At 41.6% G+C, this 19,117-nt stretch overlaps 1 protein-coding gene across 5 annotated transcripts in view; it reads left to right on the top strand.

Moving 5' to 3' along the window:
- LOC124020220 (trafficking protein particle complex subunit 10-like) overlaps positions 1-19,117 on the top strand; it is a 36,041-nt gene that overhangs the window by 4,038 nt on the left and 12,886 nt on the right. For 2 of the 5 annotated variants that reach the window (XM_046336994.1, XM_046336500.1), the window contains exons 3-16: positions 3,698-3,779; positions 3,990-4,125; positions 6,749-6,948; positions 7,167-7,362; positions 8,383-8,494; positions 9,595-9,842; positions 10,171-10,317; positions 10,783-10,897; positions 11,107-11,183; positions 11,423-11,514; positions 11,677-11,817; positions 15,937-16,049; positions 16,446-16,972; positions 17,427-17,568. In XM_046336994.1, the coding sequence (XP_046192950.1) occupies positions 3,766-3,779; positions 3,990-4,125; positions 6,749-6,948; positions 7,167-7,362; positions 8,383-8,494; positions 9,595-9,842; positions 10,171-10,317; positions 10,783-10,897; positions 11,107-11,183; positions 11,423-11,514; positions 11,677-11,817; positions 15,937-16,049; positions 16,446-16,972; positions 17,427-17,568 (2,260 nt within the window). In that variant the 5' untranslated portion in view covers positions 3,698-3,765. Of the gene's footprint in view, positions 1-252; positions 497-3,697; positions 3,780-3,989; positions 4,126-6,748; positions 6,949-7,166; positions 7,363-8,382; positions 8,495-9,594; positions 9,843-10,170; positions 10,318-10,782; positions 10,898-11,106; positions 11,184-11,422; positions 11,515-11,676; positions 11,818-15,936; positions 16,050-16,445; positions 16,973-17,426; positions 17,569-19,117 lie in introns of those variants that run through there. The other 3 variants (XM_046337876.1, XM_046337414.1, XM_046335818.1) reach the window with 3 other exon arrangements.

The raw sequence follows: 19,117 nt of genomic DNA, 5'->3' as shown, positions 1-19,117 counted from the left end.
ACCACATGAGAACGGATTCTGTTAGGCATTTATACATTTTCACTCAGTGAGCCGTCCAGGGGAGCCATCAGCTGCTGCAGCGTTCTATGCGGTGTTCCCTTTAAATTGCGCATAGCACTACGTAGTAGAGTGAAGGTGTGTTCCAGGAAGTGTCACGGGACACGGCCAGTGGACGCAGCCCCCAGCCATACATCAGTGGCTTATTCATTACGATTCTGTTGCAAAACGTTTCTTAAACGGAAGAAAACGGAACGAAATGGGGATGGACCTACCTGCGTTTGTCCAATTGAAACGAACGTTTTCGTTGCTCAACGCAACTGTTTTGTAACTGTTTGGACTAATGATTACACCCCACGACTGTCTGCATGCATAAGCATTTACTAAAAACAAACCGGATTTTTACATGACATGGGGGGCTGACTATCAGAATCCATGATGGAGCCTCAAGAGGAGAAGCCCATTATTTACACAATGGAGAACAAGCCGATTGTGACATGTGAGTGTTTTGTTGCTGGGATGATGTTGCAGTCGTTTTTTATTCAGCAGGGCAGCAATTTGTAGCGAGGTTTGTGAGTTTGACACTGAGCTCAGGCAAGGCAGCCAGTTGCCGCCGCATATCAGTGGTCTTATACAAATTTGCTGGCTTTTTTAACGTCAGCACCATTTCTTGCAGGACAGTGACCGTCGCCGCTTGACTCATTGAACCATCTTCAATCACAGTTTCTTTCCTTATCATTTTATGATGAGATATGCATTAGGCTACGCTACTATATCAGCTAATGTAGACCGATCATATGTGCTGTCCTTCTCCTTACGCCACAGCTCGTGATGCAGTTTCATCAACCTGCTGTCATCATGCACCTGCTTCAGACTGGATACATAACACCTGGCTTAGCCGGGACACACACAAATGAATGAGTCTTCAGGCTAAATACAGACAGTGGCTACAGTGTGAGCAGTGGTGTAAACGTACTTTAAAGTAGTACTTAAGTCGTTTTTTTTGTTGCTATCTGTACTTTACTATTTATATGTTTCACAACTTTTACATCACTACATTTCCAAAGAAAATAATGTACTTTTTTTACTCCATACATTTTCCCTGTCACCCAAAAGTACTTGTTACATTTTTGAATGCTTAGCAGGACAGAAAAAATCTCCACGTACATCCCTGGTCATCTCTACTGCCTCTGATCTGGCGGACTCACTAAACAAATGCTTCGTTTGTAAATGATATGGAAATGTTGAAGCTGGCCCTGGTTATCCGTAAATACCTTCTTTTAAACTAGAAAATCATGGCGTCGGGTTTGCATTCAAAGCCATGTGAAATGATTCATACTTTTACTTTTCTTTTTTTCAATTACATTTACTTTTTAATACTGAGGTATATTTAAAACGAAATTATTTTTAGACTTACTCCAGGTATTTTACTGGGTGACTTTCACTTTTATTTGAGTTATTAAGGTATCTTTGTTTTTTGCTCCAGTATGACAATCAGGTACTTTTTCCTCCACTGAGTGTTGGGAGAAACTCCTCTGTTGGCCTTTCAAGTGAGCTTCTCAGAAAAGTTATTTTAAGGTTTGACCCTATTGGTGGTCTTGACAGCTCTGGCCTGCTTGTCCCCAGACCACCCTGGCTGGTCAACAAGCTGTCACAGTCACATCAGAACTAGGTAAAAAAAGAAAAATGTTTCTCAAAAGTCACATTTCAAATGTCAAACTGTTTTAAGGTTAAGTTTCAGGCATTAACTCTGAAATCGTAAGGTCAGGCATAAACTCCAAATGGTTAAGGTTTTGGGATAGACTTAAAACAGATATCTCAAAAACAACTTTCTATCACTGGATTCGAAACATGCAACCGTTGGTGCCAGACAAAGACTCCCATCCACTATCCCCGTCCACAAGGACCTTGCAAAACCGAAACCAATTTTAAGGTAACAGCGCTCACTGTTGCCCCTAGTATCCTGTTTCCACGTAGTCTCCCAACGCCCTTCTAACATGGATGTATGTCTAACACTGACTTGTATCACAGGTGACCTGGTTGGGTTGGTAACCTATGGGCTTAATATACCATGCTTCTAGTATCCGATTAAACTCAACTCTGCAATTTATTGTGCGGTGACTAGTGTCACTTAATGTTGTTTAAAAAACGACGGATTATTTTGTGTAATTGCGGACTATTTTCTGGGTAATGAAATCATTCGTTCTTGATTAAAAAACGTAATTTTCTGAGACGTCTGAGCTCTAGTCCGCCGTCACTAGTCGCCGCACATCTCCATCATAAATCATTGCGTTTAGTCAGCAATACTACTGGCATCCTATAGGTTTCCTATACTTCATTTGAGGGATGAATGGATGAGGAAGTCAGTGATTCAAAAATAAGTAGAATAACCTCCGGTATGCTTGATAGTATCTGTCATCATTTGGGGCGGCAGGGTAGCCTAGTGGTTAGAGTGTTGGACTAGTAACCGGAAGGTTGCAAGTTCCAAATCTGTCGTTCTGCCCCTGAACAGACAGTTAACCCACTGTTCCTGGGCCGTCATTGAAAATAAGAATTTGTTCTTAACTGACTTGCCTAGTTAAATAAAGGTAAAATAAAAACACAATTTCCATTGTAGCTAGAAAACCATAATGAGCTTCCATTCTCTTCTCTCTGGGGGGCCCATACCAGGCCTCTTCTCTCTGGGGGGGGACCATACCAGGGCTCTTCTCTCTGGGGGGGGACCATACCAGGGCTCTTCTCTCTGGGGGGACCATACCAGGGCTCTTCTCTCTGGGGGGACCATACCAGGGCTATTCTCTCTGGGGGGGGGGACCATACCGGGTCTCTTCTCTCTGGGGGGACCATACCAGGGCTCTTCTCTCTGGGGGGGGACACACCATACCAGGGCTGTGTGCAGTTTTACTATTCGAGGCAACAACAGGAGTTACTAGCAGAGCTATATAGCGTTGGTCTCTGAACAGCCCTATTCACCAGGGCAAAGTCTCAGCTTTATGGTGCAGCGCAGCCTTGCAGAAAAAAATGATTGAAAGGTCAATGAGATTTGAATTCCAATGGCTGTTTGCCTGTGTCAGACACACAAAACAGCAGCAATATAAGCCTCACAAGGGACATACTACATTCTTCCAGTGCATGTGTACCACAGTGTATTAGAATATTCACACAGCTTCATTATGTCAAGCCCTGTTATGTTTCTTAGTCCTGAATGCCCAGCAGTGGGCTTTGCTTTGCTGTTGTCAAGGTAACAACAGAATGCTGTTTACCGAGACAGAATTTGTCTCAGCATCAAATTTCTGAACAGGTGTTTGCCCCCCCCCCGTCTCTCATAATCACACAGGGAAAGAAAGGTTGGTTCTGGGAGTCTGGTGGGGGATGGGGTACCGCCTGTCATGTCAGTATCTTCAAAACCTGTGCTTTTTTTCCATCCGTGGACGGGTTTGGCAACACCACTAGGACAGAGGGGTGATAGCCAGCAGGGCTTATTGAGTGTAGCTGGATCATAGGGCAGGGCTATTCAATTACAGTCCTGAAGTTCAACTGGCTGTTTTTAAATGAACGTATAATCCTGTGTTGACAGGTACTTTTTGGGTATCAGGGGATTTTCTGTTCTCCTCATTCTCTTTCCTCCTACCCTCACTCTCTTTCCTCCTTCCTTCCTTTCCTCCCTCCTCTTCCCTAATTTCCCCCCTTTCTCCACCAGGTGCTGGGGACCAGGCCTTGTTCACTTCTCTCTACACCCCATTGGCCCAGCAGCTTCCCAGGGAACCAATGGAGTGGAGGAGGTGAGTGCTGACAAGATGTGCCAGGGAGTAATTGGTCTAATTGAAACATTTATTTTTTTATTTTTGTGGAACTGTTGAATGACTTTGTCAACTAAATGTTGGCTTACTGGTCTATGCTAGATAAGAGCTTCTCAGTGTATAAGCATTATAATGTATAAACTCCTTTATAGAATGTCTATACCATAATCTATATATATATTTTTGTCTTAGGCCGTATGGACGAGCACCAAGGATGATCCATTTAGAGGCCAACTTTGTCCAGTTCAAAGAGGAACTCCTCCCTAAAGAGGGAAACAAAGCCCTCCTCACTTTCCCCTTCCTCCATATCTACTGGACAGACTGCTGTGTACGTGGTGCTGTGCCCGTCTTACTGTAAACACACACATTCTTGTACCGCTAACCTTGTGGGGACACACAATTCAGTCCCATTCAAAATCCTATTTTTCCTTTCACCCTAACCTGAAAACATAACCCTAAAACTAACCCCAGCCTAACCCTAAAACTAACCCCTAAAACTAACCCCAGCCTAACCCTAAAACTAACCCCAGCCTAACCCTAAAACTAACCCTAAAACTAACCCCAGCCTAACCCTAAAACTAACCCCAGCCTAACCCTAAAACTAACCCTAAAACCAACCCCAGCATAACCCTAAAACTAACCCTAAAACCAACCCCAGCATAACCCTAAAACTAACCCCAGCCTAACCCTAAAACGAACCCCAGCCTAACCCTAAAACTAACCCTAAAACTAACCCCAGCCTAACCCTAAAACTAACCCTAAAACCAACCCCAGCCTAACCCTAAAACTAACCCCAGCCTAACCCTAAAACTAACCCCAGCCTAACCCTAAAACTAACCCTAAAACTAACCCTAAAACTGACCCAGGCTAACCCTAAAACTGACCACAGGCTAACCCTAAAACTAACCCTAAAACTAACCCCAGCCTAACCCTAAAACTGACCACAGGCTAACCCTAAAACTAACCCCAGCCTAACCCTAAAACTAACCCTAAAACTAACCCCAGCCTAACCCTAAAACTAACCCCAGCCTAACCCTAAAACTAACCCCAGCCTAACCCTAAAACGAACCCCAGCCTAACCCTAAAACTAACCCTAAAAGCCTAACCCTAAAACTAACCCCAGCCTAACCCTAAAACTAACCCCAGCCTAACCCTAAAACTAACCCCAGCCTAACCCTAAAACTAACCCCAGCCTAACCCTAAAACTAACCCCAGCCTAACCCTAAAACTGACCACAGCCTAATCCTAAAACTAACCCTAAAACTAACCCCAGCATAACCCTAAAACTAACCCTAGCATAACCCTAAAACTAACCCTAGCATAACCCTAAAACTAACCACAGCTTAACCCTAAAACTAACCCTAAAGCTAACCCCAGCCTAACCCTAAAACTAACCCTAAAGCTAACCCCAGCCTAACCCTAAAACTAACCCTAGCATAACCCTAAAACTAACCCTAGCATAACCCTAAAACTAACCCCAGCCTAACCCTAAAACTAACCCCAGCCTAACCCTAAAACTAACCCCAGCCTAACCCTAAAACTAACCCCAGCTGCTAACCCTTAATGTAATTCTAAGCTTAACCCTAAACCCCCTAGAAATAGTATTTGACCTCGTGGGGACTAACAAAATGTCCCCAGGTGGTCAAATTCTCATTTCTTTACTATTCTTGTGGGGACTTGAACACGTGTACACACACACACACATAAATTCTACTCTACCCTCCATTAAATAACCGGTGGAATGTAACAGGCTAGCTTGATGATTTGCTCCAGAGTGGATAATCAGTATTATTCTCAGTGCAGGCAGCAGATGGATGGCAGACAGACACAACACATTACATGTTGTGTATTCCAGCTGATTCACATGTTGTTTGCATTTAGTCTCAGGAGGATTCCTCTATTCCTCGTCTGTCTGTCTGTCTGTCTGTCTGTCTGTCTGTCTGTCTGTCTGTCTGTCTGTCTGTCTGTCTGTCTGTCTGTCTGTCTGTCTGTCTGTCTGTCTGTCTGTCTGTCTGTCTGTCTGTCTGTCTGTCTGTCTGTCTGTCTGTCTGTCTGTCTGTCTGTCTGTCTGTCTGTCTGTCTGTCTGTCTGTCTGTCTGTCTGTCTGTCTGTCTGTCTGTCTGTCTGTCTGTCTGTCTGTCTGTCTGTCTGTCGTGGGAAACAGTGCGTGACGGATAGCTATGGCAGAGAGCCTTTTGTTGTTTTAGAAGCACTTTTAGTATATCAAGGCTGTTGGACTCATTAAATAATACATGTCATTCATCCAGGGCATTTGATAGTAATGACTCCTATAGAGGTTGGCACCATTACTATTTCCTGGCATTTGATGCCCTGAAAAGGGACTGGAGATACACAGCAGTTTGTTTTGTTTTTACTCGTAATGTGAGATAGTTACTTTATGATTGTCTGAAACAGTGAACCAACAAAAAAATACTTTTATTGTTGTTATTATGATTATTCTTGTTATTATTATGATTGTTATGATGTCATTATTATAATTATTATTGTTGTTATTATGATTGTTATGATGTCATTATTATAATTATTATTGTTTTTATTACTGTTATTGTTATTACCATAATTATTCATATTTGTGTTATTATTATTGTTATTATTAACAAATTGTATTATTATTAGTGTTGATAGTATTATTGTTGTTATTGTTATTATTGTTTTTGTTGGTATTATTGTTGTTATTGTTCATATTATTATTGTTATTATAATTATTGGTATTATTATTATTATTGTTATAATAATTATTGGTATTATTATTATTATAATATTGGTATTGGTATTGTTATTATTATTATTATAATTATAGTTATTATTATTATAATTATAGTTATTATTATTGGTATTGTTGTTTATTATTATTATTGTTGGTATTATTATTAGGGGTTCAGAAAGAACTAACCAATGAATGAATAATGAACTGTCAATAAACCCTCTAGGACACTGAGGTGTACAAGGCGTCAGTCAGGGACAACATGATGAGGTGGCAGGGCAACCTGCGGCTCCACGGGTCAGCTGACTGGGTCATCGTTGTCGTGGAGACCAGCGACGCCAAGAAGAAGAACAAGACCAACATCCTGCCTCGCTCTTCCTTAGTGGACAAGATCCGCAACGACTTCTGTAACAAGCAGAATGACCGGTGAGACACACAAGATACAAACTAAATGGACACACTTTACAACACAAGATACAAACTAAATGGACACACTTTACAACACAAGATACAAACTAAATGGAGGCTGGAAATGAAAACACAAATAGCCAGAAGAAATAATTGTTCTGACAAATCAGATACAAATGTCTCTCATTTGCTCTTTCTCTCTCCTCTCTCTCTCCTTCTCTCTCTTTCTCACCTAGTTGTGTGGTTCTGTCAGACCCTCTAAAGAATTCGTCCAGGTCTCAGGAGTCGTGGAGTGCCTTCCTGCTGAAGCTGAGGACTCTACTGCTGATGTCCTTCACTCAGAACCTGGGACGCTTCGAGGAGGACATGCGCACCCTCCGGGAGAAACGCAATCAGCCCGGCTGGAGCTTCTGTGACTACTTCATGGTACAGGTAGGTCTGTACCAGCCAGTCTGTGTGTCTCAGGTGAGAGCATGTCTCAGGTGAATCTGTGGTTTTATACAGGAAGAAGAGGGTGTGTGTGTGTGTGTGTGTGTGTGTGTGTGTGTGTGTGTGTGTGTGTGTGTGTGTGTGTGTGTGTGTGTGTGTGTGTGTGTGTGTGTGTGTGTGTGTGTGTGTTTTATTTATATAAATACACTACCATTCAAAAGTTTGGAGTCACTTAGAAATGTCCTTGTTTTTGAAAGAAAAGCACTTCTTTTTTTGTCCATTAAAATAACATCAAATTGATCAGAAATACGGTGTAGACATTGTTAATGTTGTAAATGACTATTGTAGCTGGAAACTGGATTTTTAATGGAATATCTACATATGTACAGAGGCCCATTATCAGCAACCATCACTCCTGTGTTCAATAGCACGTTGTGTTAGCTAATCCAAGTTTATCATTTTAAAAGGCTAGTTGACCATTAGAAAACCCTTTTGTAATTATGTTAGCACAGCTGAAAGCAGTTGTTCTGATTAAAGAAGCAATACAACTGGCCTTAGACTAGTTGAGTATCTGGAGCATCAGCATTTGTGAGTTCAATTACAGGCTCAAAATGGCCAGAAACAAATAACTTTCTTCTGAAACTCGTCAGTCTATTCTTGTTCTGAGAAATGAAGGCTAGTCCATTGCCAAGAAACTGAAGATCTGGTACAACGCTGTGTACTACTCCCTTCACAGAACAGCGCAAATTGGCTCTAACTAGAATAGAAAGAGGAGTGGGAGGCCCCGGTGCACAACTGCGCAAGGGGACAAATACATTAGAATGTAGTTTGAGAAACAGAGCGCCTCACAAGTCCGCAACTGGCATCTTCATTAAATAGTACCCACAAAACACCAGTCTCAATGTCGATAGTGAAGAGGCGACTCCGGGATGCGTGTGTGTGTGTGTGTGTGTGTGTACTAATCAGTTTCTGAGCTGTATGTTCGATCACGTGTGATGTGTATCTGTGTTTTGTTGTGTGCAGGAGGAGTTGGCCTTTGTGTTTGAGATGCTACAGCAGTTTGAGGATGCTCTGCTACAGTACGACGAGCTGGACGCCCTCTTCACTCAGTATGTTCTCAACTTCGGGGCTGGAGGTACATGTATAGCCACTCCCTCTCACGCAAGCTTTATAGGTGTTCTAATAAGTGTCTTTGGAAAGTATTCAGACCCCTTGACTTTTTCCACATTTTGTTAGGTTAAAGCCTTATTCTAAAATTCATCAGTCTACACACAATCATCAGTCTACACACAATACCCCATAATGACAAAGCAAAATCAGGTTTTTAGAATTTTTTTAGAATTTAATTAAAACAAATATCACATTTACATAAGTATTCAGACCCTTTGCTCTGAGACTTGAAATTGAGCTCAGGTGCATCCTGTCCCATACGGGAGTTGCAGCGATGAGACAAGACTGTAACTACCAATTGGCCAACACGAAAATGGGGAGAAAGCTAAGTGTTGAGGAGAGACTGACTGCATCACATAAATGTGTTGAAAATCCCAAATTGTTTGCATAGTCAACTTATACAAAGCTCTGACACACACACACTTACCCCACCAGACATGCCACCAGGGGTCTTTTCACAGTCCCCAGGACCAGAACACACTTACCCCACCAGACATGCCACCAGGGGTCTTTTCACAGTCCCCAGGACCAGAACACACTTACCCCACCAGACATGCCACCAGGGGTCTTTTCACAGTCCCCAGGACCAGAACACACTTACCCCACCAGACATGCCACCAGGGGTCTTTTCACCGTCCCCAAATCCAGAACAAATTCAAGAGAGCATACAGTATTATATAGAGCCCTTATTGCATGGAACTTCCTTCCATCTCATATTGCTGAAATAAAACAGCAAACCTGGTTTCAAGAAATAGATCAAGCAACACCTCACAGCACAACACCTCTCTCCTATCTGACCTAGATCGTTGGTGTGTATGTATTGATATGTAGGCTGTGTGTAGTTCTGTCCTTGAGCTGTTCTTGTCTATTAATGTCCTGTATTATGTCATGTTTCATGTGTTGTGTGGACCCCAGGAAGAGTAGATGTTGCTTTTGCGACAGCCAATGGGGATCCTAATAAAATACCCCCCCCAAAAATGCCCCAATCACTCAAGCTTTATAAGTCAGCGACTCAATACATTAAAATCAGCATATAGTTGTGTCTTTCTGCTCGTCTGTTTGTAGACGGGGCCAACTGGCTGGGTTCCTTCTGCTCCCCGGTGAAGAGCTGGACTGGCTTGCTCCTGAGGCGCCCCATAGACATGGAAAAGAGAGATGGGATCCAACGCGGGCAGGCTAGCCTGCTAGAGTTACGCAGCTACCTGTTCTGTCGTCAGTGTACCCTGCTCATCTTCCTCCAGAGGCCCTGGGAGGTGACACAGAGAGCCCTGGAGCTGCTGCATAACTGTGTCCAGGAGCTATGCCTGCTGGAGGTATGGTTACTGGGTGGTGATGGGGGTACGGTTACTGGGTGGTGATGGGGGTACGGTTACTGGGTGGTGATGGGGGTACGGTTACTGGGTGGTGATGGGGGTACGGTTACTGGGTGGTGATGGGGGTACGGTTACTGGGTGGTGATGGGGTGGAGTTTTCTTGCTGCTTCGACCTCACTTATTTTTCTCTCTATCTCTCGCTCCTTCTCTCCTCTCTCTTTCTCATTCTCTCCTCTCTCTCTCTTTGTCTCTCTCTCTCTGTTTTTCTCTCTGTTTAATTACAAGCGTTTTGCAGTGTGCTGTTAGCTAAACTGTTGTTGTTGTGTAGGTATCTATGCTGGAGGGTGCTTTAGACTGCTGGGTCTTCCTCAGCTGCCTGGAGGTGCTGCATCGTATAGAAGGCTGCTGTGACCAGGCCCAGCTAGAGGCTAATGTCTCCCACACTGTGGGCCTGTGGGCCTATGCTACTGACAAGGTAGGCTTCATCCTAGGTTCCTGCCTTCTTAGGAGTTTTTCCTAGCCTCTGTGCTTCTGCCTCTGCATTGCGTGCTCTTTGGGGTTTTAGGCTGGGTATCTGTAAATCACTGTGTGACAAATGCTGACGTAAAAAGGGCTTTGATTGGTTGAAGGTAGCACAGTGTTATTATATTATAGCTACTATAAATGTATCTCATACCTACTCATCTTGAACCTAGGCAGGTAGCCTAGGGGTTAGAGCATTGGGCGAGTAACCGAAAGGTTGCTGGATCGAATCCCCGAGCTGACAAGGTCTGTCGTTCTGCCCCTGAATAGGCAGTTAACCCACTGTTAGGTTGTCATTGAAAATAAGAATGTGTTCTTAACTGACATGCATAGTAAAATAAAGGTTAAATTAAAAGTTCATATTTTTTTTATTTTCTTAACTTCTTTCAAACCCAACTCCCCTCCCTCCCTCCCCCAGCTGAAGTCTCTGGGCTATATGTGTGGTCTGGTGTCAGAGAAGGGTCCACTGTCTCTGGAGCTGAACCGAACTGTGGACCTGCTGGCTGGACTGGGGGATGAGAAGGCTGAGACTGGTGAGGGGGTGTGTGGGGGGGTCAGTGGGGAGTATACAAATTATAGCCAGGAATAAAACCGTAAAACATTTTAATGGGAAACAACACAAGCTTGATATAGGCTCTCAGTAGATTGGCATTGACAAAGCAGACAGGATGAGAGCCAAATGCTACAGCTACTACAGAGCACTCCTGTAGTGGGATCAATTCCTCACTTGTTCCTCTTTCAGTCCACAGCTTGCAGAGCCCGTATAAAAAACTGAAGGAGGCCCTGTCTTCTGTGGAGGCGTTTGAGAGACATTATCTTGTAAGTTCAGATATGAAACATGTTGGTTTGTATGTGGTGACAGGCTGTCAGATAAAAAATATGTCGGCTTGATTCATGATTCATCAATTTATCCCCCTGTGCCTGCCTGCCTCCCTCCCTCCTTCCTTCTTTCTCTACTCCCTCCCTCCATCCTCCTTTCCTAATTTCCTCCCTCATCCCTCCTTTCCTCTCTCCCTCCTTTCCTCCCTCCTTCCCTCCATCCTCTCTCCGTCCATCAGGAGTTGTCCCATGCTGCTGTGGAGATGTACACGGCCATTGGCAGGATGAGGTCAGCGCGGCTCGTTGGAAAGAGCCTGGCTGAGTTCTACATGTAAGAGACCGTGATGGTCATCAATTCCACTTCCGCCTGGAAGGACATGTAGTGACTTCATTTTGTGTGTGTGTGTGTGTGTGTGTGTGTGTGTGTGTGTGTGTGTGTGTGTGTGCGTGTGTGCGTGTGCGTGTGTGCGTGCGTGCGTGCGTGCGTAATAAGGAGGAAAGGTGATCCTGAGCAGGCGGAGAGCTTCTTGCAGAATGCTCTGAGGTCATACGTGTCAGAGGGGTGGAGCCTACCTGTCACTCACACCAGGAAGCAGATGGCTGAGTGCCAGAAACTGCTGGGGAAGACTGAGAAGTATCCCCAATCAATGAAACCCTGAAGAGCAGAGGCAGGAGCACAGTGAAAAAACTCCCTGGAAGGCAGGAACCTAGGAAGAAACCTACAGAGGAATTTTCACTGGATGTAAATGAGTAGAAAAGTGTATTGCCAAATGTGTCACTTGTTGCCATTATGTCATTGCTTTGAATGAATGCCATTCACTTTTTCTACATTCAGATTCAGAGAATGTTGATGTCCTCAGAGAGGCAATTCTTTTTGACAGCCCACATAACACATAACACATAACAACACATAACATATAACAACACATAACAACACATAACACATAACACATAACAACACATAACACATAACAACACATAACACATAACACATAACAACACATAACACATAACAACACATAACACATAACAACACATAACAACACATAACACATAACAACACATAACAAACATAACACATAACAACACATAACAACACATAACACATAACAACACATAACACATAACAACACATAACGCATAACAACACATAACGCATAGCAACACATAACGCATAGCAACACATAACACATAACAACACATAACACATAACAACACATAACACATAACAACACATAACACATAACACATAACACATAACACATAACAACACATAACACATAACACATAACACATAACAACATAACATAACACATAACAACACATATAGCAACACATAACGCATAGCAACACATAACACATAACAACACATAACACATAACAACACATAACACATAACAACACATAACACATAACAACACATAACATAGCAACACATAACAACATATAACAACACATAACACATAACAACACATAACACATAACAACACATAACACATAACACATAACAACACATAACACATAACACATAACAACACATAACACATAACAACACATAACACATAACACATAACACATAACAACACATAACACATAACAACACATAACACATAACAACACATAACAACACATAACACATAACAACACATAACACATAACACATAACAACACATAACACATAACACATAACAACACATAACACATAACAACACATAACACATAACAACACATAACACATAACACATAACACACAACACATAACAACACATAACAACACATAACACATAACGCATAACAACACATAACACATAACAAAACATAACACATAACGCATAACAACACATAACACATAACAACACATAACACATAGCAACACAACACATAACAACACATAACGCATAGCAACACATAACGCATAGCAACACATAACACATAACAACACATAACACATAGCAACACATAACACATAACAACACATAACGCATAGCAACACATAACGCATAACAACACATAACACATAACAACACATAACACATAACAACACATAACACATAACAACACATAACACATAACAACACATAACACATAACAACACATAACACATAACAACACATAACACATAACAACACATAACACATAACAACACATAACGCATACCACATAGCAACACATAACACATAACAACACATAACACATAACAACACATAACGCATAACAACACATAACGCATAGCAACACATAACGCATAACGCATAACAACACATAACACATAACAACACATAACAACACATAACAACACATAACACATAACAACACATAACAACACATAACAACACATAACAACACATAACGCATAACGCATAACGCATAACACATAACAACACATAACAACACATAACAACACATTACATTACATTTACATTACATTTAAGTCATTTAGCAGACGCTCTTATCCAGAGCGACTTACCACATAACAACACATAACACATAACACAACAACACATAACGCATAACAACACATAACACATAACAACACATAACACATAACAACACATAACACATAACACATAACACATAACACATAACAACACATAACGCATAGCAACACATAACGCATAGCAACACATAACGCATAACAACACATAACAACACATAACAACACATAACAACACATAACAACACATAACGCATAACGCATAGCAACACATAACACATAACAACACATAACGCATAACAACACATAACACATAACAACACATAACACATAACAACACATAACACATAACAACACATAACAACACATAACACATAACAACACATAACGCATAACAACACATAACACATAACACATAACACATACATAACAACACATAACACATAACAACACATAACACATAACAACACATAACACATAACAACACATAACACATAACAACACATAACAACACATAACGCATAACGCATAGCAACACATAACACATAACACATAACAACACATAACACATAACAACACATAACACATAACACATAGCAACACATAACACATAACACATAACACATAACACATAACAACACATAACACATAAACATAACGCATAACAACACATAACACATAACAACACATAACACATAACAACACATAACACATAACAACACATAACACATAACACACATAACAACACATAACACATAACACACATAACAACACATAACGTATAACAACACATAACGCATAACAACACATAACACATAACACATAACAACACATAACGCATAACAACACATAACACATAACAACACATAACAACACATAACAACACATAACACATAACAACACATAACAACACATAACACATAACAACACATAACGCATAACAACACATAACGCATAACAACACAACGCATAACAACACATAACGCATAACAACACATAACGCATAACAACACATAACACATAACAACACATAACACATAACAACACATAAACACATAACAACACATAACACATAACAACACATAACACATAACAACACATAACACATAACAACACATAACACATAACAACACATAACACATAACAACACATAACACATAACACATAACACATAACACATAACAACACATAACACATAACGCATAACAACACATAACACATAACAACACATAACACATAACACATAACACATAACACATAACAACACATAACACATAACAACACATAACACATAACAACACATAACACATAACACATAGCAACACATAACACATAACACATAACAACACATAACACATAACAACACATAACAACACATAACACATAACAACACATAACACATAGCAACACATAACACATAGCAACACAACACATAGCAACACATAACACATAACAACACATAACACATAGCAACACATAACACATAGCAACACATAACACATAACAACACATAACACATAACAACACATAACACATAACAACACATAGCAACACATAGCAACACATAACACATAACAACACATAACACATAATAACACATAACAACACATAACACATAACACATAACAACACATAACACATAACAACACATAACACATAACAACGCATAACACATAACGCATAGTACATAACACATAACAACACATAACGCATAGCAACACATAACACATAACAACACATAACACATAACAACACATAACAACACATAACACATAACGCATAGCACATAACACATAACAACACATAACGCATAGCAACACATAACACATAACAACACATAACACATAACACATAACAACACATAACACATAACACATAACAACACATAACACATAACACATAACAACACATAACAACACATAACACATAACAACACATAACACATAACACATAACAACACATAACAACGCATAACGCATAGCACATAACACATAAAAATGTTGAATTTAAGACGAATAAGAACAAAACGACAACAAATAGCTGTTGGATGTTTACAACTACAGTATAAGGATGTTTACAACTACAGTATAAGGATGTTTACAACTACAGTATAAGGATGTTTACAACTACAGTATAAGGATGTTTACAACTACAGTATAAGGATGTTTACAACTACAGTATAAGGATGTTTACAACTACAGTATAAGGATGTTTACAACTACAGTATAAGCTAGTCTGAAGGACCAATTTCTTTCGCATATTGTAGCTCTCGTTGTCATTGCCCATTGGCTGCTGGTTTCCTTGACAACCCACCCTTAGCTACCTGCAGACAAGTGCCTTGTTGGCAGGTGATGCCAATCTGACCAATGAGGAGAGGATTCACTTCTGTCAGGAGATCCTGACTTTCGCCAACCAATCAACAGACAGCAAGGGTAAGCAGCCAGTCATAGCAGATTATTTTAGTCAGTCAACATGATTTATGTCTAACCCTGTTCCAGGAGAACTACTCTCCTGTCCTGTAGGTTTTCGCTCAAACCCCAGTCGTAACTAACCTGGGCCTCGTTCGGTTACCAAACGTTTTTGAATGTTGCGGATAGAAATGCCAATGATTGGAGCCGACGTGATTCCTTATTCTACACGTCAGAGAGGCGTGTTTGTTCTACATATAACATATTTCTATCGGAAAGTTCCAGAAGGTTGCGTCCTGCTGAACGTGTCAGGTATTCTAGGTTAGTGTTGGAGCCTTGATGTAGATCCATCTATTGACACATTATTATATTTCACCGTGCCCCTGTCTCTCTCTCCCTTCACCTCTTATCCCTCCACAGCCCAGAAGGTGGCGCTCAGTATGGCTTCTTTCACCCAGCTCAAGCAGCTGCAGTTCCGCCCGGCAACAGCCACGGTGCACTCTGGCACCGCCCTGCAGGTGGAGTTGTGTCTGCGCAGCTTGATGCCTGTGGCCGTGCCTCTGGAACAGCTGACTGCCAGTGTTCACTTAAACCTGGAGCAGGGAGAGACTAACGGGAAGACCAGAGGGCTACAGAGACGGCCATACCCAGGGACGGTGCTTTTCCCCCTGGGTAACTCCTCAGCGATGCCCTCCTCCGCTGGTCCTTCTCTGGAGCTGGAAGAGATCCAGGACCGCAGCTCCTCGGACCCTCGTACACTCAACTCCACCGGCATGGTGTGTAAGAACACACACCTGGTCATGCGTCGTCATGACAGCACCCTGTCACTGGACACGCCCAACCTTGTCAGCCCAGTTCCTGTTGTCATGGATGACGGGGCAAAGATGCTAATGAGCGGTGATGTCACTCTGCTGCCGGGCAACAACAGCATTGTCTTCAGTGTACCAGTAAGACCCTTATTATAATGCTGTGATTGTCCTCTTCCACAGGACAGGGCTTTAACTGCAAATACAGGACGTCATTATCACTTGAGATTGTAGATTGTCTATTGACTCTTCTCTCTTTCTCGCTCCCTCTCGCTCGCTCCCTCCCTCTCTCCCCCTCTCCCTCCCTCTCTCCCTCCCTCTTTCTCTCCCTCCCTCTTTCACTCCCTCCCTCTTTCACTCCCTCCCTCTTTCACTCCCTCCCTCTTTCTCTCCCTCCCTCTTTCTCTCCCTCCCTCTTTCTCTCTCTCCCTCTTTCTCTCTCTCCCTCTTTCTCTCCCTCCCTCTTTCTCTCCCTCCCTCTTTCTCTCCCTCCCTCTTTCTCTCCCTCCCTCTTTCTCTCCCTCTCGCTCGCTCTCTCCCTCTTTCTCTCCCTCTCTCTCTCCCTCCCTCCCTCCCTCACTCTCCCCTGGTGTAGAGTCAGGAGCTCGGTACCTACACGTTGCGTCAGCTGTGTGCCACAGTGGGCCAGGTCCAGTTTGTCCTCCCTCACATCTCTCCTCTGGTCCAGTATGAGGTCTATTCTCAGGAGCCCCAGCTCACTGTGGATCCCCTCACAGGTCTCTCTCTCTCTCGCTCTCGCTCTCTCTCACACACATTTAGTTTGAGTTATTTGCACCAAAGAAAACAAGTGATAGACAACAATACAGATTTGAATAATTTTAATAAAACGGTGTACAGGTATGGTTGGAATCCAAGGGCTTATATGAAAACCAAACCACAAAAAAAACTAGATACAAGTAAAAAAAAAAAAAAAAAAACGTTTTTTAAAAAGGTTTGTTAACAGATTAAACAACTACTAATTGAAACACTCAAATGTTGTTTATGATACACACAGTCCAAATGACTGATATAATCACACCTGTACTACCACCTCTACTTCCCTCTTACTGGACATGATATCCACAAGTTCATCTGGGAAGTAGATAAATTGACAAAATCTAGAAGTACGCCTTTAAGACACATTTTGCAACAGAATCTGCGGACCCCGGTGGCAATAAAATGTATAAAACCGAAAAGATTACCATGACTTGGAAGAGTTGCAGTGTTGGATAGCTTTAGCCAGTTAGCTTGCTAGCCAACATGTATAGCATTCCTCTCTGTTTGAGGCAGGTTGTTGAGTAGACTTAAATTAGCGGCATTAGCTAAGTAAGTGAAAGGTAAATTTAAGAAGAAAAAAAGAAATGTAGCTAGCTCTCTGCTGCTTTTTTGAAGAAATTAAATCGTCTTTCTTTCTTGGTTCAACGAGTCACCACAGTTTATGCACTGCAGTGCTAGCTAGCTGTAGCTTATGCTTTCAGTACTAGATTCATTCTCTGATTCTTTGATTCAGCCAGTTGAACATATGAGTTCATGCTGCAAGAGCACTGATAGGTTGGAGGACGTCGTCATAATTACTGTGTAAGTCGTCATAATTACTGTGTAAGTCTATGGCTGGGTGTGAGAACCATGAGCCTCCTAGGTTTTGTGTTGAAGTCAATGTACCCAGAGGAGGACGGAAGCTAGCTGTCCTCCGGCTATACCATACCATGGTGCTTCCCTAGAGGGTGCTGTTGAGGCTTCTGTAGACCATTGCAAAACAGTGTTTTAAATAGTTATTTGGTGACTTGACTATATTTAGCAGTTTTATCTAAAAATTCGAACTTTTTTTTGTTTCACCCCAAAAAAGTGTAGGAAATTCACTGAGTAGGATGGTCCTCCTTTGAGGAGCCTACCCTGCCATACACATTAATATGCTGAACCCATACTCAGTGGTGTAAAGTACTTAAGTAAAAATACTTTATATTACCACTTAAGTCGTTTTTTTTGGTCTATCTATACTTTACTTTACTATTGATATATTGGACAACTTTTACTTTTACTTCACTACATTCATATACAGTGGGGAGAACAAGTGTTTGTTAGGTTCACTTCAACTGTGAGAGACTGAATCTAAAACAAAAATCCAGAAAATCACATTGTATGATTTTTAAGTAATTAATTTGCATTTTATTGCATGACGTAAGTATTTGATCACCTACCAACCAGTAAGAATTCCGGCTCTCACAAACCTGTTTGTTTTTCTTTAAGAATCCCTCCTGTTCTCCACTCATTACCTGTATTAACTGC

This window comes from Oncorhynchus gorbuscha, linkage group LG01 (assembly GCF_021184085.1).
Source record: "Oncorhynchus gorbuscha isolate QuinsamMale2020 ecotype Even-year linkage group LG01, OgorEven_v1.0, whole genome shotgun sequence".
Classification (NCBI taxonomy): Eukaryota; Metazoa; Chordata; class Actinopteri; order Salmoniformes; family Salmonidae; genus Oncorhynchus; species Oncorhynchus gorbuscha.
The sequence above is the reverse complement of the archived record's forward strand: the minus strand, read 5'-3'. Positions and strand labels throughout refer to the sequence as shown.